This window comes from Seriola aureovittata, chromosome 9, assembly GCF_021018895.1.
Source record: "Seriola aureovittata isolate HTS-2021-v1 ecotype China chromosome 9, ASM2101889v1, whole genome shotgun sequence".
NCBI classification, from domain to species: Eukaryota; Metazoa; Chordata; class Actinopteri; order Carangiformes; family Carangidae; genus Seriola; species Seriola aureovittata.
In genome coordinates, this window is record NC_079372.1 from 15926763 (window position 1) to 15950164 (window position 23402).

General features: G+C 40.4%; 1 protein-coding gene across 2 annotated transcripts in view; it reads left to right on the plus strand.

Annotated features, from left to right (window-relative positions):
* The first annotated feature begins 1468 nt into the window (after positions 1 to 1468).
* slco4a1 (solute carrier organic anion transporter family, member 4A1) overlaps positions 1469 to 23402 on the plus strand; it is a 30787-nt gene continuing 8853 nt past the window's right edge. The window contains exons 1-6 of one of the 2 annotated variants that reach the window (XM_056386009.1): positions 1469 to 1600; positions 15882 to 17028; positions 19208 to 19298; positions 20748 to 20869; positions 21000 to 21111; positions 23213 to 23367. In XM_056386009.1, coding sequence (XP_056241984.1) covers positions 16182 to 17028; positions 19208 to 19298; positions 20748 to 20869; positions 21000 to 21111; positions 23213 to 23367 — 1327 coding nt within the window. In that variant the 5' untranslated portion in view covers positions 1469 to 1600; positions 15882 to 16181. Of the gene's footprint in view, positions 1601 to 14202; positions 14279 to 15881; positions 17029 to 19207; positions 19299 to 20747; positions 20870 to 20999; positions 21112 to 23212; positions 23368 to 23402 lie in introns of those variants that run through there. The other variant, XM_056386010.1, reaches the window with a different exon arrangement.

Consider the following 23402-nt stretch of genomic DNA (forward strand, 5'->3'; position numbering starts at 1 on the left):
ATAATTGTAGTTGTGAAAACACAGCACAGAGCACTTAGATGAAAGAAGTGATCATTACACGGAGCAATGATATTGAAAAATGACCATCCAAAGTCTAAAACTGAAACTAAAACAAAGAATTCTGTAGAAGTTGTGTTGTGAGGAAAAGCTCCACTCTGATCCAACTAAAAGTGTGGTCCAACAATGAGTGATTTTATTTTTTATGACTTGTTTTTGTCAGTTGCTGAAGTAAAATGATCATTGATGTACATTACTTACATTTACATCAGTTGTTCCCAACCTTCTGCATCTCATGGCCCACTTTAAAAAACTAAAAACTTATGGCAGCCCACATCCGACCCCATAACAACACGGAGGCCAAATAATGCCTTTTCAGAGCACTTGTTATTTTATTGATCAAACATTCATGCTTGAACTGAAAGCAGATGAAACATGTAGGAAGCTCAATTTTTCTCTCTCTTTGATGTGGTGAATAAAAGTTCCTAGACAATGAAAGGAGTTTTAAAACATTTTTAATGTTTATAGGGATCATTTCATTTTAAAACATTTAAAAACATTATTTATTTATTTAATTATTTTCTATAATTACATCTTTTCACCAAAATTATACTTTTGCAAATCATTTTTCAGCCCGCATGCGATACCTTTGCTGACCACCAGGTTGAGAACCACTAGCTTACATATAGTCACCTGATTGCGGGGACTGTATGATGATTCATTTTAAAAAAGACAGAGAGATAGAAAATGAAATATGATATGCAGGTATCTCTCACCCATATGGCCTCTCTTGCATTAAAGCTAGTTATCCCACACGCTGATGTTTTACAATTAAAAAGCACATTACCTACAGCCAATCACTGTCAATACCAGCATTTTATATTACATTCAGTATCCTCGGATTGTCATAAATTTGGGGTCTTGTTCTCTTGAGCAGATCATTAAATCGGTCCACATCAAGCTGAGAATACCACTGAAAGCATTCTCTATCCAGCCACACCTCCTGAACTGATGTTCTCTCAGGTACAGGACCGAAATGCCATCTGACTTGAGATCTTTGGCATCATGGTATTAAAACATCACTAACAAGTATAGTATAGAGGGAGGGACTGTCAGTCTGTATGTATGTAGTTGCTAAGCCACTCAGGATCCTATAAACCTATAATAAAATATTTAAAATATAAAATTTATATCAAAATACTCTTTTTTTAAAAATAAAAATAGCTTAAACAAAAAGAAAATATCTATTTTATTTGTTTTTTTTTAAATAATAATAATTAAAAAATCATTATTCATTCTATTATAAAAATACAAACATTTTTATTATTCTATAGCCTATCATAAATTCAATATTATTTTACTTAATTTTATTTTTCAAGGTCTGAAGCTAAAAGCATATTCCTCTTTGTTGGCACTTATCGCCCTCCATACAGCGCTGCTTACACCACGATTACAACCTGCTCTCTCCATAAAAGAGGGGCGCTAACCCATAGCGTTACAATTGATGTAGGCAAACACATCTCTAGCCTTTCCTCCGACACGGCACGAATGACAGAACACTGTGTTAGAAGAACCGGACTAATTAACGTAGCTACATTTCAAGGTAAGCCAGTTTATTTCATGTGTAACACTGGTGGCGATTTTGAAGGATGCGCTTGATGCGGCTGCTGCTCAGCATCAGCAGCGTGAACATCCGTGTGTCCACATGACCACAGCTGAAATGGATGTTTCCTCTATTATCTGCAACATCTTTACCGATCAGTGCTGATTATCTGGTCACAGAGGCACCGCTTCTCTTCATGCTTTACTGATGTCTGTGTAACAATCAAATGGCTAAAACGAACAAGAGGCTTCATCAGCCGCATCTGGTTGCAGTAATCCTTCATATGGACCGTGCGCTAATCCATGAGCATGTTCTGCCTCACAATACTGCGCTTTAGCAAAAATACTGTAGTTAATGGAAAAGCCGTAGACACCCACGTAGTCCGCAGTAGCATGTCATTGAAAACAAAGCAACAGTAGCTTATGTCGTAATTATTAGAGGATATTGTAATGACTTCTTCAATGCAGTTATATTTCCGCGGATAGAATAAAATTGCCTGTGGTGAAAATCACAGTTGTCATTCTAAATCACACAGTGTCCCTACCACGTGCCTTTGATTTATTTTACAGCCGAACTGCCCCCAAATCGCTTTTATCGATTAGTGACAGACTACAGCATGTCTCCCTGTCCTCCAGTGGAGGGTTTCCATACAGGGAGGGACCCAGAAGGGAGGGACAGAATACCATGTCCTCATGAGTCAAAACGATGTGTAATTTTGCCATCACATCCGACGTTTTAGTTTCGTTATGATCAGGCAGTCACATTTTACTGCTTGGGCACTCGAAGATGCGCTCTGCAGTCCAGCTGTCTTGCATCAGCTTCCTGAAAGCCTGCGTAAGCCGCTGCATAGCCTGCACCACTGACGATAAACATTAGTGGTATTAATACGTGTCGACTGTACCGTACCCTGCATTGGTTGTTTTCCATAAATACAAAAGCACGTTATGAATGTTGCGCTGCTGCAGCCAGACATCCACCCTGGCCAGACTGTGGGCTCCATGTGATGCAGGAGTCACGCATGAGAGAAAGTTCATCGGGGGATTCCCAAACTGTGAAGCTTCAGACTCTTATGTGTTTGAAATTCTAAAGATGTATAGAGCTTGAAGTTATTGTTTAATTTAACAGGAGTGTGTATCTGTTGGATTTAATGACCTGCAGATATACTGTGGTACAGCTGATATTATTTAAGACATAAAAATATTTTAATTATTATTAATAAAAAATGATGATGATGATGATAAACCACAGTTGGATATTCTGAAAATTACACCTACTCCTTCAATGAAAAAAGTCATTTTCCATTAATGTTATTATTATAATGTAAATATTTTAAATTTTTAAATTTTTACTGTTACTTTAAGTTGATTGAAAAGTTCATTCTAAGTGTGTGTTTGTGCACTGGAGGCTTCAAATTTCCACATCACACTTGGCCCATAGTTACATTTTGTTGTTTGGCAGCATCCAGTGGTCGTAGTAATTATGACAGGGGCAAAGGGAAAAGTGTGGTGAACTAGTATAAAGTGCGACAAAGTCCACATCAGGAGGTTTGGGTGGATGGATGGGTCAACAAAACAGGAATATGACCCGGCAGAGCTTCATTCAATTCCCTCGAAAAGTGGCAGTTCATGTTGTTTCTATTATTATTATTTCTTTTATTATTAATTAATTATGTTTCTATTATATAGTACTAGGTTAGAAGTTTACAATGTTGATTAGTGCCATAATTTCTGGAGCAAATTTACATCCTCGATACCACTCATTCATATTATTCCTGTCATTTCCTGTTTCCTCTGCTACATCTGTTGAAGCTGTGCTAAGCTAAACTACGCTAAGCTATCACTTCAAATGACTCTGAATCCCCATCTTCACCAGCAGTCAAGGTGAACACTCAGGGAGACTTTCATTGTTTTACATGTCAGCCGGATAAAAGCTACTAGTTACTGGCCAGTAAGATGTTAGGGCAGCTATACAGCCAGGAGACTTTTAGCTTAGCTTAGCATACAGATGGGAAGAACAGATGAAACAAACAAGATACAACATATTAATAAATGAGCTTGTAGAGGTGCAGCTAGGTGGACTTTGTTACCTCTGGACAAATGATTCAAGCTGGCTGTTTCCCCCTACTCCGGTTCTTAATGCTAAGACTTTAATAAACAAATATGAGTGTTATCAATCTTCTCATCCAAAAAAATAATCATATTTTTCAAATATCAAATTATTCGGTTATGTATCTCAATGGTGAGGATACTCTTTCTTGACATTTCAGAAGAGTCTCATAAGGCAAGTCACAGAACAAATGTGGTTCTGGTTAGGAGACAGACACTGTCCCTTTCCTGATACTACATTGGTAAAACTCTAGCTTGCAGATGTGTAGTAATAAAGGCTACCAATAAGCAGTCAATGGTGTTTATCATCTGGTTGCTGTGTACAGGTGTGAGCATATGGAAAAAAGAGCTATTAGATCACAGACTCAGTAAATCATCCCACACTACAGTGTGACACTTAAATTTCAGTTTGACTGAACTGTGTTTTTCCTCCTGTTACTCATAAACATAAGCATTGCTTCATATTCAGGCTGAGGTGAAAACTATGAGTGCTCTTTTGTGATATTTCTATGCAAGTATGCAGACTTTTGTCATGGAAGTCACTCTCTGTATCTGCTCACTGCTGTGCAAATTTGAGCACATTGTATTCTAGTCCAGGTCTTATCACGAGTAAAGTCAGAGTGCATCTGTGTGTGTGTGTGGGCTGTCGGAGCAGTGACTCAGCATTTCTTGTCAAACCATAGGAGACCTATCAGTCCTCTCATCAAAAGCTGAACCTTCTTTTGCCTTTGCCGTCACCACAAGATATTTACTGATACCTTGGGCGGTGACTTAATCTGTCAACACGTCTGTATTACACTGATCTCAATCTCAGTCTTCTGCGATGTACAATGTGAAATCACAAGGTGTACCTAATGTAGAACATATATTTCTCTTAGGCAACACAGTGATAGCATAGTGTAGAACTATGCAGTTTAATTTGAAGAGGTTATCTGACTCAGTTCACAGAAACAGATAAGGCCAAAGCAGGAAGAAGGACGCACCAATGCTCATGCAGTGTTGTGCAAGTGACGGCTGAGTTATTTAACTTTTGAGACATATGATTTTCGTTTTGTCTGCCAAGTAAGTAGCTCATGTCTTTTGCAGTTCAACCAGCTGGATTCAAAAGTCTTCCATTAGCCTCATCCACTATTTTATAAATAAGCAAGACCCTCTGCAGTCCTATTAGTAGTATTTTGTCTGGACCCCCTGATATTTCAAAAATATGACATGACCTTAATGACCTCTTGTTAGGAAAATTATCAAATAAAACTCAGGAACACCGTCTGAAAATTATAAGAGTAGCATATTTATTCTTGCAGCAAGGGAACAAGTTACACACCAGAGTTCACAGTGCAAATGTTCAACAGATTCAAGATTCACACAATTTTATCATGGTTTAATGTTTTGGTGTACTGGCCGGGAGGAACAGAGAAGGTCACTGTGCTCCTCTCGGACACCACATGTCTTACAAGCAAACACAATAATAGAAAGTTATATTCAGGATAATACAGTTTCCCAGGATACTACAGGATAATACAGTTTCCCTTTAAGATGTTTATGTTATTCATAAAGTATCACAATTTTTCCAACACCTCTCTAATTTTGAATGAGAACCAAAATGCAAAATAAAAGTTTATTACAGCTACTGAAAGAGTGAAGGGAGAAACAGACTCCACCTCTGTGGCTGTTGATTGACACTGCAAAGGTATAAGTTCTATATTAACTCACTTTGTGATGTCACAACAAAGCAGTCCCCGCTCACAACCATGCCTCAAGACAGGCTCAGAGCCTCCTCTCTTCTGATTGGCTCGCCAACCTGTTGTTACCTGAGCTCCAGAGAAAACCCTGAGAGAGGAGATGTAAAACTACACTGGGATGGTTTTTGGTTGGTAAAACCATAAATATATTTTCTGATAGATCAACACAAACCAGAAAAAGTACAAAACATGGGACCTTTAAAAAATCGAATGTTGTTTATTTAATTTCTATTTTTTTAGTGGCCTTTAACAAACACCATTTCCCATGAGCCCTAAACAATCACAGGCAAGTCAAGGGGTAAGAGGGTGGAGCTAGTTCATCATGTTTGTAATAACAGCAGGGCACAGAGGTGTGAACTATGTAGAGGTTAATTATCAGCAGGGACAAAAGACTTTAGACAAGAATGTTGGAGAATTTTATGGATATGGATGAAACCAAATGTAGTTGTTCCCGCACTGCTGCGCTGGTAAATTTTCATGGGAGGTGTAGTTTTTATTTTTTGTATGTTAAAGGTCCCATATTTTACATTTTTTGTGGTTTTATTTCAAGTGTTGATATCCATAAGAAGATATATTTGTGGTTTTAAGAACAAAAAACCATCATAATATAGTTTTACATCTCATTTCTCAGGCTTCTCTCTAGAGCTCTAGTAACAACAGGCCTTTATACAAGATGGGACCTTTAATACTGTCCTCATCTAGACCTTTGGAGATGACAAATGGAGCGTCACACCACTTGTCACTCACAGAACAAATATAAAAAACATTTTAGGGTCTAGACTGACTTATTTTTATCTTGTGAGGAAGAGGGAAGTCGAGTTTATGACATAGTCCGACATCCTCTTTTGAGATTTAGCCGACAAAACTAGATAAACTATGTAGCATTGAGATCAGGATTTATCTGATTGCACTTTTATATGTATTCCAGTCCACATTCGTTCATTTTTTATTTTTTTGATCATATGTTGACATCACATCACTTTTAATGGCCTCTCATGGTTTTCCTTCAGTTTGTTGCTCATGGTGACACAATAATATTCTTTGTTTCCCTTCTTGTGATTAACAATACACATATTCATACAGTAGTTTCGATCCTGCACCCTTTTACCCGCCATCATTCTTTGAAAGGCAGACCCATTGCAGCGGCTAAGTGCAGCTTCAGGCGGTACACATATACACCGAGCACTGTCAGCAGCTTTCTAGTTTTCATCTCACATGTATGCTTCCTTCTGAACAAGTTTCCTGTTAGCATAAACTAACATGTCTGAAATCTAACCCCCCCCATTGGCTGGCTCTCTAGGTCATTTTTTCCAGTTGATTTCACCACCAACAGGAGGCAGCAAGGTCACATGTGCTGGCATGTCTGTGAGATGTAGGGCAAGAGGTTGATGTATGTATGACTGTGTGTGTGTGTCTATGTCAGATGCATATGACATTTTGTTTTGGACACGTGTGAATGTGTGCTATTTTACTTCATCCAACACAGAGCATGTGACACACACCAGCATTCGGCCTTTATTGAAATAAATCATTGTTACTCTGTGCACAAACTCGGCTTAGTTGCATAGTTGTAATTATGACTTCAATGCATTATATGATCTTCAGTTTACAGTTCATGTAGAAAATTAGCCTGCTTATCCAACCACATTCAAATAGCTGCAACCACTTTGTTTGTCTAATGCATAATTACAAAGTACAATACAATACAAAATAGGTCTATACATGGTCGGATTGCTTAAGTGCCCAGGGGCCACTGGGCCTGTACTAATGCCCCCTTTCCTCCTACTCTCTGTTAATTGTTGGCTGGACCGCAACAACAGGGCCCTATAAACGCAAATGTCTGTGACTGATTGACTGACTGACCATGGTGTAACTTTAGTGGTCAAACTGTTGGAGTTTCCCCATCGGCAGCCGTTCCTTCAAAATGAATCGGAGCAAACAAACAGTGTTGCCAACTAAGCGCCTTTTTTGCTAGATTTACCGACTTTTTAAAGTTGTTTAATGACTTTTTTTTTTTTTTCCAAAAAGCACGTAGCTTCAAATCTAGCGACAACGTAAACAGTATACAGTAAGTGATATGACAGAATCTATGATGGTTGACAAATGTACATTCTCCCATTCAGTATACTGTTAACTCATATTGCTCAAACCTATTACATGTCCCTGTTGATGTGCAGGTTCATCATTTGCCCAAGTTCACAAAGGTCCACTCAGAGCATTTATGCTGGTGCTTTTGAGAACCTTAAAGGTCTGGGGCTCTGGGCCAGTTGTGGTTGGTAATCCAGCCTATAGGGTCCATAGAAACACTATTTTCTCACATTTTGTACATTAATTAAAACTACACTAACCCTAACCCCTAACCCTTAATTGGGGAAAAAAAGTTGTTAGTTGTAGCCCCAGATATACTGTATAGTGTATTCTAATGTTTTTTATGCCTCCCTGCCAGTGACAGCCAGCACCTTGGCATTATGTTTTCGGGTTGTTCATCCATGTGTACCATTCTCGTGAATGCAATGTCTCACTAACGCCTTAAGGAAATGTCTTCAAATTAGGCACAAACATTCATTAGGACTCAAGATTGAAATGATTAGATTTTGGTGGGCAAATGTCAAAGGTAAAGGTTACTGTGACCTCACAAAACATGTTGTTGGCCATAACTCATGAATTCATATGCTAATTATGACACAATTTAACAAAAATGTCTAATACAATAAAATGATGAAGTGATTACATTTTATACCCAAATGGTCAAAGGTCGAATTCTCTGTGACAACTTAATGTTCTGCGAAATCATTCCTGGACGTTATTCAACCTGTAACTCAGGAAGGGGAGATTGAGACTGCAACTTAACCTGGCTGGCGGAGGCATACAACTTACCCTGTCTGGAAAACAGTTCAAAATTATTAGCACATAATGCAAATTAACTTGAAGGTGTAGTTCAAATGGTGTTAGAATAGAGTTCAGCCAGAGTATCTGTACTCCTGTCCCCTTCTGTTCCTGTCCTCACTGTCATTCTGTTGTTGTGGAATCGTAAAAGTGGACAGAGAAAAGCGGATGAACAGCAGAGCTGACAATAGAGATAATTCACTACCAGAGAGGTGAGGGGTAAGTGAGCAGTGCTGTCTGTTGCCTGTGGGGCTAGTTGATGTTTGCTCTCTAAGCTGCAGCCAAGCATACAATATTGGGTCAGTGCCTACTTTGTCCTCTCCCATTAATTCCCCACAGTGACAGTGAGGCCCCGGAGGTAAGATGGGTGACTACTGTACTGGGTGGACTGGAACTGGCCAAATCAACAGTTAGGAACTTGCCTGGGTGCCAGTATACTAGCTATGTATTGCAGTAGTTCCCATGCATGTATCCTAATGAATTCTAGCACCAACATAGTGTTGTTTTTGAAAAGTATTTTTAGATTTAGTCTTAGTCGTAGTCCTAAAATCAAAAGTCCATGTTACCTTTTTATTCTTAGTATGTTTTTAGTCGAGTTTAGTAGTTTTAAATACTTTAACTTTACCTTTAGTCATTAGATGATTAGTCATAAACAATGTGAAGATTTTAGTGTAGTTTTAGTTAAGACCAAGCATTATGGTGAACCTTCTGACTAAAAAGGCTTCATCTGAGCATTTAAATTCAACTTCAGCAAACTGCTTTCAAATAAAATTTCATCCAATTGATTTAAGGCCTAAAAATTCAAAAGAAAATAAGCCACAAAATGACAGATTATTTGATTAAGAATACAGCTTTGCAGAGAGGATGTCTAGTCTGATGTTTTTAATTGTAGCAAAACATCCAGACACGAAAGAGGATAAAACAGTGAAGTCTGGAAAGATGCAGTGTCAGCAAATCCAATACAACTCTAACTTTTACAATATATCAGTCATTGCTATGATTTTAACTTTATGTTTGATAGCACAAACCCTGGGAATACCTTTGTGTAAAGAAAGCCACAAACATTGCCACAATACTCCTCTACTTATTACAGTAAACATACTGTACCACATAAGGAAATAATTTCATTATATAGCTGCAAGGTAGTAGCGAGAAAGATTAGTAGACACAAGGATCACAAGGCAGATGGATGTGTAGCCTGAGTTTGAGTGTCTTTTTTTTCTGGGTTGAGCGAGGTCAAGTGCTCCACTGACTGAGACGAGCTACATGCAGCAGCAGTCTGATGCCCTCCTTGTGAGGATCAGTCTGTTAGTCTGGTTAAGATGGTTTCACCTTCTGTTCTACTTTCACCTGTCAGCAGTTACTATAAGTCTGTAAAATTCAAAGCAGGCTACTCCTTCCAATGCATCATTGTACACAGTAAGAACAAGTTGTTTTCGCCATATCAAACACAGTTTGTTGCTCTGCAACATTTTCATAACTATCCATTTCACCTCACTGTGGCACGGACTAGTAAGCGAGTGATAAATTGTGATGAGGGCTGTGTCTGAAACCACTCTCATATTTACTACACAGTGCATTGTTTACACTCTGTCATTGAAGTGTCTGAAATCAGAGTGTAAAATGCATCCACAGAATAGTGCCCTCTCTAACAACATTGCACAACTAATCCCACCAAGTAATGCATATTATTTTGCGGATGTGAAGGTTATAAAGTTGGAAAAATACCTTTGAAGCAGAAGTTGGTGAATATTATGGACAAAATTCAATTATGATGATGTAAGAACCTTTATATAAGTAGCTCATAGGACAGGGGTCGGCAAGTAAGTATGGCCTGGGGCCAGTTTTTTTCTAGTCCATTAGATGGCGGACCAGAACATAATCAAGAGCTACATTTGACTGATTTACTGAACTGTTGTTATTTTTTTCGTACCACACATTGTGTGTCAGCTATTTCAGAGGTTTTTTCAAGCAAGCAACATAACCTTTGGAACTTCCTGTTGGAACTTTTCAGAATAAAAGATCACAATAGCGCTGGACTAAAGAACCTAAACTAAACAAAAACTAAACTAAAGAGAAAAAAAGTTTTTTGCGCTTTTATTTTGTAGACAAAATCGTTAAAGATGACGTTTCTTTGGGAAACTGTTGCCATGATGATCTGTTTTAGCATCAGGCCCTATGCACTAACTAAATGTAACTGATCAACTGACATGTATTCATGTTCTATAGTTCTAACGATGTCATAATACCATTGTACCTGCGGGCATCTCTAAGGTGGCCCCCAAACTGATAACTAATCCTCTCCCAGTAGTGAAACATCTCGGTACTAATTTTCTTTCAAAATGAGCCACAGATCCACATGTAGAAGTGCAGAATGAGGTGAATAAAGCTGAGTACAGAGGGAGACTAAGAGTTCTCCAACTGGTATCAAGGCTGCGATTATCTTCTCTCTACAAACAATGGACAGTTTTTTTTTTTTTTTACATTAGTCTCAAAACATGCTCAGGGTCAATGAGGCCAAATACACAATGGCACTGTAGCTTAATTTAGGGATGTATGTTTTTCACATTTGAGGTTCAAAGAGCTAGTTCCTGGACTCACATCAGTACAAACAGGGTTAGTTCTCACAGCTGACTCAATGAATCACAAGTCCACTCCTGTCTCAGTATTTGTCCTGTACAGTTTCACCAGATTGATATTCTGCCGCAGCAAATACTATTTTCTTTCTAGTAAAAAGATGTCACTCCAGTGGACTGACATCTCATACAAACACTGGTATCTTTGAGTAAGATTGACAGTGAAACCTTTTTCTTAGATGTACAATAACCACATGAGAGACTTCCTCTTGATACTTCAAAAGCCTTTGTGTACCAGAGAGGAGGAAATACTCCTCAGTCCAAGGTAAATAAGTTTCTGCTGTGAACATAAAAGACCCAGTAGGTAGGATAAAGCCCATTGCTTATTAATATCACAGCTCCCCACTCTGATCTCACTTTGAAAACAGACATTAAAAGGCAAGATATAGAATTAGATAGAAATGAAATAAGAAAAAACAACCCTGAGAACTTTTTCCGGATCTGGATTTGTTTGATTCATAAGCAATTATGGATAGACAAACAAACAGTAGGACATGAGGGTATTACCTCACCGCAGTGCATTGTTAACAAAGTGCCCTGGTTCAACTTTTAAGACACTCCCACCTCTGGTCGTCTCATTGTCACCTGATCATGATTCACTGAGTGTCCGCTACCAACAAGTCCTCCAACCTGAATAACAAATACAGGTTGATTGCTTCAACCCTCTGACACGACTCATAGTGGTGTGTTTCCTGAAATAGCGCCCCTACAGTGACAGGCATACTGGACCTTTGTTGTCATGATTACAATAATAAACACCCACCCTACCTACCTTCATTGCCATGGTTACTATAATAATGGTCATGGCTTGGTTAGGTTTGGTCATGGATAATTGAAACAACATAAAGGGCTACTTTCACATGGGAGTTGAGGACTGTTCTCCTGTGTGTTATTCCTGATGTGGTCTTTGTCACTCTATATACTACGTCACCGCTCTTCTCCTTTTGCTCCTGTCGTAATTACTACAGGCGCTAGATATTGCCTAACAACAAAATGTAACTATGGGTCATAATAACCTGCTGCACAGACGACCTATGGGCTCGTTCTTTACTGGAGGACAGTCTCCCCCTACCCTGCCTCTCAGGATGGCTTATAAAACCCACTCAAAATGTCTCACCTCACAAATTCCTTTAACTCTATAGAATTCGTAGGAGAAGTCACCTCCTGGATCAGAGCACCAAGGACAGGAAAACTTCATTTGGTCATCCATCAACCTATCAAAACATTTTAATTGGATTTTATGCTCTGGCTTCCCTCCCAAACCTTATTATTATTCCTCCATAACATGAGCAATCAGCTGAACAGACAAAAGCTCACAGTGGCATGTTGTTCAGCAAACAGCTTTGCTTGTCAGAACCTTCTGGTACTCTGTGCTCAGTGATGTTCATGCAGAATAATGAGCTTGCCACCAGCCATTTGACATACTACTTTTTAATTCAGTGGTAAAAATTGAAAAATTATTTGAATGAAAAGCACAGTGAGCAAGTGTTTCGCCGTGCACAAAAGAAGGCCCACCAGAAGAGCATTGCAGTAGTCGAGGCGAGAGTTGACTGGACCAAGAGCTGGGTGGTGTACTACGTAAAGTAAGGCCTGATTTATCTGATGTTGTATAGAGAAAAGTGACACAACCAAGAGACAGATGCAATGTGGTCAGAGAAGGAGAGCTGGTCATCAAACATTACATCCAGCTTTCTTGTAACCTCAGTTGGGGTAAGGGATGAAGAGACAATTTTGATATCGATATTGTGATGAAGAGAGTGATTGGCCGGGATGACTAGAACTTCAGTCTTGGAGAGGTTTAGTTGAAGGTAGTGATCCTTCATCCATGTGGATAAGTCAAAGAGACAGGACGAGATCTGCTTAGAGACAATGGGGTCACATGGTGGGAATGACAGGTATAGCTGGGCATCATCAGCATAGCAGTGATATGAGAAGCCACATGAGCGGATAATTGGACCCAAGGAGGTGGTGTATATTGCAAAGAGGAGGTGTCCCAGAACCGATCCTTGGGGCAGTCCAGGGGGGAGGGGGTGTGCTAAGAACATTTTCCCTTGCCAACACAATGAAGGAGCACCCAGTAAGATTCAAACCAAGAAAGGGCTTTGCCCAAGTTGCCCATGTTGGAGAGTGCGGATAGCAGGATGCGGTGGTTCACTGTATCAAAGGCTGCTGAGAGGTCCAGCAAGATAAGAACTCTGGACTGACCTGCAGCTCTGGCTGCCCTTAGGGCCTCTGTCAGATCCGTTTCAATGGAGTGGCCGCTCTTAAAGCCTGACTGATTTCGATCAAGGGGATTGTTACATGATAAGAATTCTGAGACCTGCATAAAAGACGCTCTTTCGATACACTTAGATAGGAATGGAAGCAGTGAGACTGGTCAATAGTTCTCCTCTTGAGGAGGGTCAAGGGTTTTTTGAGCAGATGAGTTACCTGAGCCAGTTTGAAAGCAGTTGGAAATGTTCCCAAACCCAGTGAAGCATTTATCACATGTGCGACTGCTGGTACAATGGAGGGAGATATGGCTTGGAGGAGGTTTGTGTGAATGGGATCCAGCGTACATGTAGTAGGTACTGGTCAGAAGTTTTGACATATCGTTCTCAGAGAGAGGGGCGAATGACAGAAAAGTTGTGTCATTCATGCCCTTAATCAGCAGAGACTAGTCGTATCTGGGAGGTTCAGAGAATTGGCGGCTGATGGCCACCACCTTTTCAGCGAAGAAAGAGGCAAAGATATCGGCTGAGAGATTTGTGCCTGGGAGGGGTGGTGGAGGATTGAGTAAGGTTTTAAAGGTGGAAAATGTGTCAGTGGTACTGCTGATCTTATCGTTGTAAAATGCAGTTTTGGCAGCACTGATGTTGGATAAGACGGAGGCTAGGAGTGACTGATAGGCCATGAGGTCAGCAGGGTCCCTGGTTTTGCGCCATTTTTCCTCTCATCAGCTCTGAGATTGGTACGCAGAGGTACCAGATCAAACCCCCCACCCACCCCCCCACCCCCCCACCCCCACCCACATTAAGCTTTAGGTTAAATATAAATTGATAGCGATAATAGCTCCAGTGGGAGGCAGCAAAGCTCCAGAATCAGTGAGGTGGATTACGGGGGGGTTGGGAGCTCCCCCCCTCCCTGTAGGCTGCCTGCAGGACTCCACTGAGGGGGCGTGTGAATGTGCTGACGTGCTGCCTCAGCTCTGGACTATAAGAGGCTTTGGGAGACGGGCTAAGGACCTAGCATGGACACCCCTTTCTGACTCTCCATCTTTATTTTATGCTGTCTCTCTTACACCATCTCTCTTTCATTTTTATTGGAATGAAGGTAGGAAGCTAAATATAGTATATTCATAATTTGATTTATTTTATATATATTTATTTAGTTCATGATAAAGATGATTTATTATGGGCAATTATATAAATTGGAGTTACCAAATAATATAATTTTATTTCCAAAGCATGAATGTTGCTGTGAATGAGTTTGCTGTATGTAATTAAAGTAGGAGCTATTGTTGTATACGGATAAGATTAGAACATGTTTGTAAAGTGCAATAAAGAGCTACTTTAGAAGCACTGGTTTTGCACATTATGGACACACAAAGCAGGCTGGTGCAACCTAGTTTTGTAGGGGTGTCCCTCAGTTCACATCATGTATTGGGTTTGTAATATAATGTACAAAGTTTCCTTGTGTAATATCTGTTTTAAGAGTTTTCAAAAGTTGTTATAGAGTTTTAAAAAATTCTCCTCATTCTGTTTGAAATACTTCTGTGTAGCAGCGGGTAACCAGTTGAGCTGCTGTACTGTCAGGTGTGTTCAGCAGCTAACATGTCTACTTGTGAGTGACTTATTGAAATACTATTTTAACTTTTTCAACTTCTTTAAATTGTTAACATGTCGAATATTAAGGTCAGGTTGTGTGAGGCAAACATTTCCATGATTTCTATCAATGGATAACAGGGTCCTCCAACAATACATCACACTCATCTCACACACACACTTAAGTGAACATACAATGCATTTTTCTGTTGAGTGGAGGTTAACTGTTAAGAGTAAGTAAATTATTCTGCTTCTGTGTCAGCCTCTAGTTACTGTTAGCAGATGGCAACAGAATATAGAATAACAAAGTCTCTACTTTAGTATTATCAGTGTTTAGCAGCATCACTTTGTACATTTAACTGTGCATCAATATGATTTTAACAAGTGAGCTATAAAATTAAACCTTGTGGACAGTGCCTGCCACACTTTCAGGTGCAATAATGAGTCAATTATGCATTTATAAAGTGCTGTTAGTGCATTGTGGTCGTCGTCTGAGAAATGTGGATATTATGTCTCAAACTGCACTAATTAATCAACTGAAAAAAAGCTTGATTTGCACATTGTTTTTATGGTTGTTTTAATGAAAGCTGTGATCTGTGTTTGTGCTTGCTGGAGCAGAGAGTGCTTGTTATGCTTCATTACCCCCTTGTGTGTGTGTGTCTGTATGTAATTTGTTGTTTTATAGGTTGTGTATTCCAGCCTCTGTGTTTATGTGCAACTTCTGCTAATACTAATTTGTTTGTAGATTGTGTTGTGTAATTAGAAATGTTTGAATAGACTGAGTCTGTCCCAGCACACAGCATGAAGCTGCATCCATTTTCTCATTTCTGCACACAAGACATCAGGACTGATTTAAAGCCCATGTCAGGGTGTTTATATGTGTTTTCTTGCCCCTGCATCCACACGTAGCAAAAACACAATATTAGACTGCAGCCAAGGTAACAGTTTCAGTTGTATAGACATCAAAATTCAACTATTTTGTTGCCTGTAATTTGAGGAGCCAATTGTTCAGTCTCACTGAGTCTTTGATTCACTGTAAAAGCTTGAGTGCCTTATTTAAAGGGATTGCTTCGTATACCTTTATTTATTTTCTCTCTCTTTGCTCTTCACAGGATGGCATTTTTCTACATCACTATAAAGCCATCTTTCCCACCTTTACAACCGTGTACAGAGAGGTAAACGGAAGCACCTGAAGAGCCTTACGAAACATTCGGCACTGTGGACACATGGAGACAAGCTTGCCAAAGCCCTGACCACTACAAATTCACCTCGAGCCTCAGCTGATTCACATTTCCTTCTTTTTTCCTACGCTGTGGTTGTAAACATATCACTCTGTCTCCCCAGTTCAAAGACTTCCCACATTTATCCTCCCTCTGTACCACAGGACCCTCACAGTGCCCCTCAGAGGGGCAATGCCAGTCTTGCTTAATGCCGACGCCTCCTTTAGCTCCAAGCAGGAGCTCCTGGACCTACAGGAGTGCCCTCTCAGTGGGGGTCCCTCTCTGGACACCCCCAGTCCCGTGGACTCCCAGACAGACAGCCCCATAGGCTCAGGCCCCAGAAGCCCCAGCAGTCCTGGAGCTGATGGCCCCATTCGGCCTCCCATTTTCACTGGGGCTTCCACACTCCCCAGGCAGCTATATGGTGTGGAAGCAAGACCTCATGCAGAGCCTCCCATGGGGTTAAAGCTGATCTCCACTGACTTGGATCAGCTATGTGGCTGGGGGGCTCTGACACCCAAAGCTATTCAAGTTTTCAACACCCCTCGTTGGGTGCTGTTCTTCCTTTGTGTGGCCTCTTTCCTCCAGGGGATGATAATCAATGGCTTCATTAACACGGTGGTCACCTCCATTGAGAGGCGTTTCGACCTGCGCAGCTACCAGGCCGGACTCATCGCCAGTTCCTACGACATCGCCGCCTGCGTCTGCCTAGCCTTCGTCAGTTACTTTGGCGGGACGGGGCACAAGCCTCGCTGGCTGGGATGGGGGGTCCTGATCATGGCACTGGGTTCCCTGGTGTTTGCCTTGCCTCACTTCACCACACCCCCCTACCAGGTCAGCCTGCCCGAGCGAACAGGAATGTGCTCTACCAACCGTACCAGCCCGTGCCAGGACAAGGAGGGCGGGGGATTGTCCAGCTATCGTTTTGTTTTCATGCTGGGCCAGTTTCTGCATGGTGTTGGAGCTACGCCTCTCTACACACTAGGGGTCACATACCTGGATGAGAACGTCAAGTCCAACTATGCGCCAGTTTACATAGGTAAGTCACATCAGTAATCCATTATTACAGCATGTTTTTCTTGGGTTTTGAAGAAATAACAGCAGTAATGACTTTGTGTTATGTTTCTTTACTTAAATTGTAACAATCTAGTTCTTTGGCCACTTTTTTTACACTTGCATATTAGTTTGTATTTCTTTCTGCCACAAAATATAAAATACCTGAAGCAGATTTCCTCAGCTGCAGCTGCACCACAGAAGAGAAACTCCTGGCTGTCTGGTTAATATGTTCTCTGCAGGCCAGCGTCTGCACTACTTATGTTCCGCCACTGTATCTCTGTGATTTTAATATTTTAAATAATAGTTAAATGATAATATGTCTTTTGAAAAATACCAACAGAGCAGGTGGTTGTGCTTTAGATAAACAGTCTAGTCTAGCCAAGTCTATCAGGGGCTCTTAACCTTGTGCAACCCCTAGTAATAATGATTTTGTAATTGCTACAAGTGAGTTTGTTTAAATTTTTTAGAATCACTTGTTACATATCTCCATATTTAAGTTTATTTCTTATAACCATACACATGCAAATCCTGGACCTGTGTCAGACCTTCCTTGTTACAGAGGAATACTCAAGCAGACCACAACTACTGGTCTGCAGTTTATTTTATAAAAAATTATAAATATATTTAGTAATTTAAGTCACAGATCAAATTTTTATTATTGATTTATTTGCTGATTAATCATTTATCCGATTAATCATTGGGTCTCTACAATGTCAGAAAATAGTAAAACATGTCCATCACAGTTTCCTAGAGTCCAAGGTGTTGATATCAAATATCTTGACTTGTCCTTGTTTGACCTAACGATATTTGATTTAGTGACATTAGAAAGTATTTGCATGTGAGAAGCTGGAACCAGTAAATGTTTATTACTTTTGTTTGGAAAAATGACTCGCAGATTTAATGAGTCAAGTTAATTGATTAGTCGCTGACTAATGTTCTGGTGATTGACTGATCGATTGACTAAAGAAAAAAACAAAAACATCAGGATTAGGTTATTTTTTTCCAATTGTTCAGCTCCCTATTGACCTAACAATGGTGTTGTTAAACAAACTGTCTCATTGACCAGTGGGGCAAAAGGGTTTGAAATTATTACCTCAGAGTTTAATATTCTCAGCTGCTCACTGCTGATACACAAACAACTGGTTTAGGTCATACAGTAAGAGAAGGGAGTCGTGTCAGCTCATATTGGCAGCTGGGCAATGAAGAGGAGCCACTGACTGCTAATGAATAATGGGAATTCAGCAAATAGCAGGCCTCGGAAAAACCTCCAACTGCATCTTTTATTATACTAATTACATTCAAACATATCTGCTGTCTGTATACATATGTGCATATGAATGGGGATTTTTTTTTTTTTGCACACAAAAGCCAACATGTCTTGTCACAAACCGTGAGTTGACACAATGACCCATAAACTGACTGTTACAGTTACAGGTTTTCAACACCAGCCTTCTGCTGTGTTGCATGAATTGAATGTGTGCTGCTGCTGTGACACGTTCCCTCTTGGATCAGATAAAGTGTCTCCCTACCGACACTGTGTAATGACTCCTATTAGCAGCAACTATCCAGAACAGACTCACAGAATCGTTGTTATCTCTTTTACTGAGAACTGGATACACATGAAGGAGCTTATTGGGTAGATGTGAGAAAATGGGCTCATATACACAGATGCTGCCTCTCTCTTTAAATGTCACCAACATTATCATCTCTGATGTTATAATTGTGTTGCCATCATCAGAGATGAAGTGCTGGCCCTGTAATTTTGACCCTCTTAGACTCCTGTCATCACCCATCTTCACACTTAACCATTCACTCTTAACAGCTATAGCTCGAAACATCCCTGAATCGTGCCTTGGCTCCTTCACCCATTTCAAATAGCGGCAGAGAACAGTAAAAATACTCTCACCAAAACACACAGACAAACATGCACACACAGTTTTTCACTTCAAGCTTCTTTTTTTCTCATGAAACGTGAGCTTTGTAGATACAGAGACCAATAAAGAACAATGGGGCCTTTTTAACCTGTAGGACAGGAAGAGGTAAGTAGGAAACAGGAAGTAGGAAGTAGCCTGTACTGTAGTCACTGTACTGACACACCCATGACCTGTCTCTGTGGTCTCTCTCCCTCTTTCTCTCTATCTCTCTCTCTCCATCCTCCCCAGGAATCTTCTACACTGCAGCCATTGTGGGTCCGGCAGCAGGCTACCTGCTGGGAGGATACTTCCTCAACATCTACACCGAGATCCACCTAACGTGAGTCTGCTGTGGGTGGCAGAATGGACAAAGATAGAGGAAACTACAGTATAATACAATCAAGGGCGTAGGTTTGGTCTCAACATTGGTATGGACACAACAACTCTGCCACCCATCCAAAACAAAATAAAAATACAGATCAAAGACAAAAGAAAGGAAATCAGGAATTACTTCTTCAAGGAAAAGAGAACAAAAACAATGTTTTTGCATTTTTGCATCCTACATAAACATTTTTATATTCAGTATTCCTACCAGTACCAAAGTGAAGTACAAAACATGTTAGGACGGACAAACTGAAGTTATGTGTGCCGTGCACTTCAGGAGAAAGAGGACAGGGAGTCATCTGAAATACTACATTTTCACTCTTGCTTGGCAGCACTCAGCACATAACTAACCGCACACTGAACTACTCTCGCCTTCACCATGTCTGCGGTGAGCGCAATATTTACACATGACATGAGCCTCCAGGTAATCCCTGCCCTTTCAGCCAATTAAAATGCGCCTAAATCAGTCATCTTGGAGACGTAGCCGCTGGGAGTGCGCATCAGAATTATCTAATGACTTCACTACAAACAGTGAGTTCACTCAAATATTGGCAGGGACATGTCCATACTGTCCACATGCAAACCTACTCCCATGAAAACAATAGAAGAGGCTAGAATAGAAGAAACTAGTGTGTTCTAGCAAAGAGTAGGACTGTGTCCGAAATTGCCCTGTTTACTCTACAGGATAGTGCACTACATTTACTCCCCGGCATAGTTTTTTGGTTTCCTGCTAACAATGACCATGTCCAAAATCTCAATTTTCTGCTCACTACTGAGTAAACCATTTAGTGTTCTTTATATATTGAAGGACAGAATTCAGAGTTCTGCACAGGTCCAATTTTGCAAAACTGCATGTGCCCCCTACCTGCACAGCTCAGTAGCTGTTACCCGCAGTTATCTCTGAATCAAATCCGCACCTGACCTAACGGTTAATAGTCCCAACCTGTTCCTGTAACGTTGATTAAATATAGGATACATAGGAAATAGTTGCTCACTTTAGTTTGCCATTTTGTTGTGCTGTCTGAATGCATAGTGAAAATTATTATACGCTTTATATTTACCCTTTCATTGTATCCCACAATGCATCATGAAAAGTAGTGTCCAACCGATGGTCACTCACCAAGCAATATATACCATCATCCTCTACGTAGGACTCCCTGGATAGTGAGTAGAGAATAGTGAATGAGTGAGTGACTTCGGACACAACAGGTGTACATACCTTTTTATTTCATTGTGTGTGTGTCGTTTTGGAGGACACTATACAGTACGTAAATATACAAATGTAGTGACCTATATAGTAAGTGGGGGGGGGTTATTTCAGACTGTGTGTAACAGATGTATGTAGAAAAATTGTTGTCAACATCTGTAAAAGTAATTCAAACAATGTTTGTGTGTGTTGTCACAGGACAGAGATGACTCCAGAGAACCCTCTGTGGGTCGGGGCTTGGTGGATCGGCTTCCTTGCAGGAGGAGCAGCAGCTCTACTGGTAGCATTCCCCATCCTGGGCTACCCACGACAGCTACCGGGTACCACACACACACACACACACACACACACACACACACACACACACACACACACACAAAATTTGTGCAGTAATGTCCGGCCTCATCAACCTCACTGTCTCATTTACTCCTCCTCTGCCTCTTCTTGCAGGCTCTCAGGAGTATGTGGCCATGCGGGTGTCTGAGGCCCACCAGCTGAAGGACGGGAGCCACACCACAGCCTCAGACCCTCAGTTTGGCAAATCAGTCAAAGACATGCCAAGGTAAAGTAGTGCACCTTATCCCATAACGAGAGGGCAGCAGAGGAGCTGTTCTGGATATAGTATAGATGGGTTTTTGAGTGACATCATCCTGAGATGTGTGGGTACAGGGGGATTAGAAAAACACACCAGAACGAGGGGGAACATCAACACAAGATGTTGTTTTTTTGCCATAAATTTCATCCTTAATAGATGGAAAATGTTTAGTATCCTAACAAGGAAACCTGGCTGTTAGCTTAGAGTGCAGAATTAGATATTAGCATCTAGTAATCTGGTCAGAGCCCTGGTTTTTAATAAGGGGGTGGATAGTTTTAAAAGAAACAGGTGAGGAAGGAAACACCTGTTTTAAAGTAACACTTTAATGCTGTTATTGTGTTTTTGTGGATATAAAATTAATATTGCAAAAGTAAATGGCCTGCACGTATATAGCGTTTTCTCATCTTAGCAACCACTCAAAGCGCTTTACACTACAAGGAACATTAACCCCTTCACACACCGACGTTACAGTGGAGCTGAGTTTCTTGCCCTCGGACGCTTCGACAGGAAGAGCCGGGAATCAAACCGCTTACTTTCTGATTAGTGGACGACCAACTCTACCTACTGAGCCACAGCCAAAACTTTATCAGGTTCCAGGATCAATGTGTTGGTGATCAGTTATATGTGTTTAAAGTTAAGGTTTTTTACAAGAGGATGTATGAGCTTTAAAAAGCTTAAATATCAGTAGGCTAATTAAATGTTTGTTTTTTTCCCAAAAAAGTCTTTTGGATATTACATGAACATTAAAATTCTTCATTTATATGAACAGATGTAAACTTTAAAGTGTAATGTTGCTATGGATTCAGGGAGTTACGCTGTTGGCTTTGTTTACATTTTGGAAAATTAAGTACGCAAATCATTCGCAAATTAGCGGCACTAGTTTCCTATGTACCATTAGACGTACACATGACATCAGTGAATTACTTTGGTTCTACAGAAAACTCAAAAACACAACGTGATGATTCACAGGCAAATTCTGGAGAGTCTGTTCTCTATGATTTCTAAGCAGATTTATGAATGATTTTTTGTAATAGACATTGGAGGTAAGAAAGTCTTAGTCACACTGTATCTAAAAATATGTTTATCGTGTCTGCATGTTCAGATTTGAGTCGTGACTGATTTTCTTATAATAATAGGTTAGAAAGTTGTCGCTCTTATTATCCTCCATGAGCTGCGCATCACTGCCACTGTTGCAACTGCTAATCATGTTGATGAGCCAGCCAGACTACAATAACTACCTGTCAAACAGCTAAAGTTGTTTCCCTTCTCTCTCACACGGTACCTTTACCTCAGGTCTCTCCCTCTAAACTTTCCTGATGGTACAAAATGTTCCCCAAATTATAACAACCAACACAAATCAATTTTTACCTGCCCAATTAAAGAAAAAGTGGGCTACTGCTAGCTGCTGCCATTTCTCACTCAAATGTATGTTAGCTAGCTGGAGCTAACAGATGTCTTTGAATGTGAGGTGAGAAGGTTTTGAAAATGTGAGGATGAGTGCAGCATAGAAATTCACATGTTAAACTTAAATAGAAATCCTTAGTTGTAACCAGCGTCCAGCGAGTCGCTCCATTTCTAGATACAGAAAATGTTCATATGTAAGCTACTGTGACATTGCGATGATGGTGTGCGTATCCTCGGCTGTGTGTAAACTGGAAACCTGACTGTTATGAATGAACACACACATATATATTGCTCTTTTTGGATAACGACAATCTTTCCATCAATAGATTCGAATATAAAGGAAACAAATGTCACATTCTTAGAGAAGTGTCACTGCACGCTGCATGTCGGTGTGAGTGGCAGCAGTCTACAACTCTGTTTACTACGAGATCGAGCAACCACAATGTGATGTCATCTCTGCCGCACCGGGGTATTACAGAGACGGCACCTTATGTAACATGATGATATATCTTTGGATCTAGTGCGGTGTTTATCTGTACTGTATTAGAGACGTCTCCAGGCGGCTGGGATTAGAGTGGACTGGTTTAATTAAAAAAGAAGCAAATATTTATTCAGTTACATGCACACACTGCCCCTTACTCTTCTTCTCTCTCTCTCTCTCCAGGTCTGTGCTGCTCCTCTTGAAGAATCCCACTTTCCTGTTCCTGTGTTTGGCTGGAGCGACTGAGGCCACCCTCATCGCTGGCATGTCCACCTTTGGTCCAAAGTTCCTGGAGTCACAATTCAGTCTCAGTGCATCAGAGGCTGCTACATGGTTCGGTAAGGTGATGAACAAAGATGTAAAACAGGGGTCT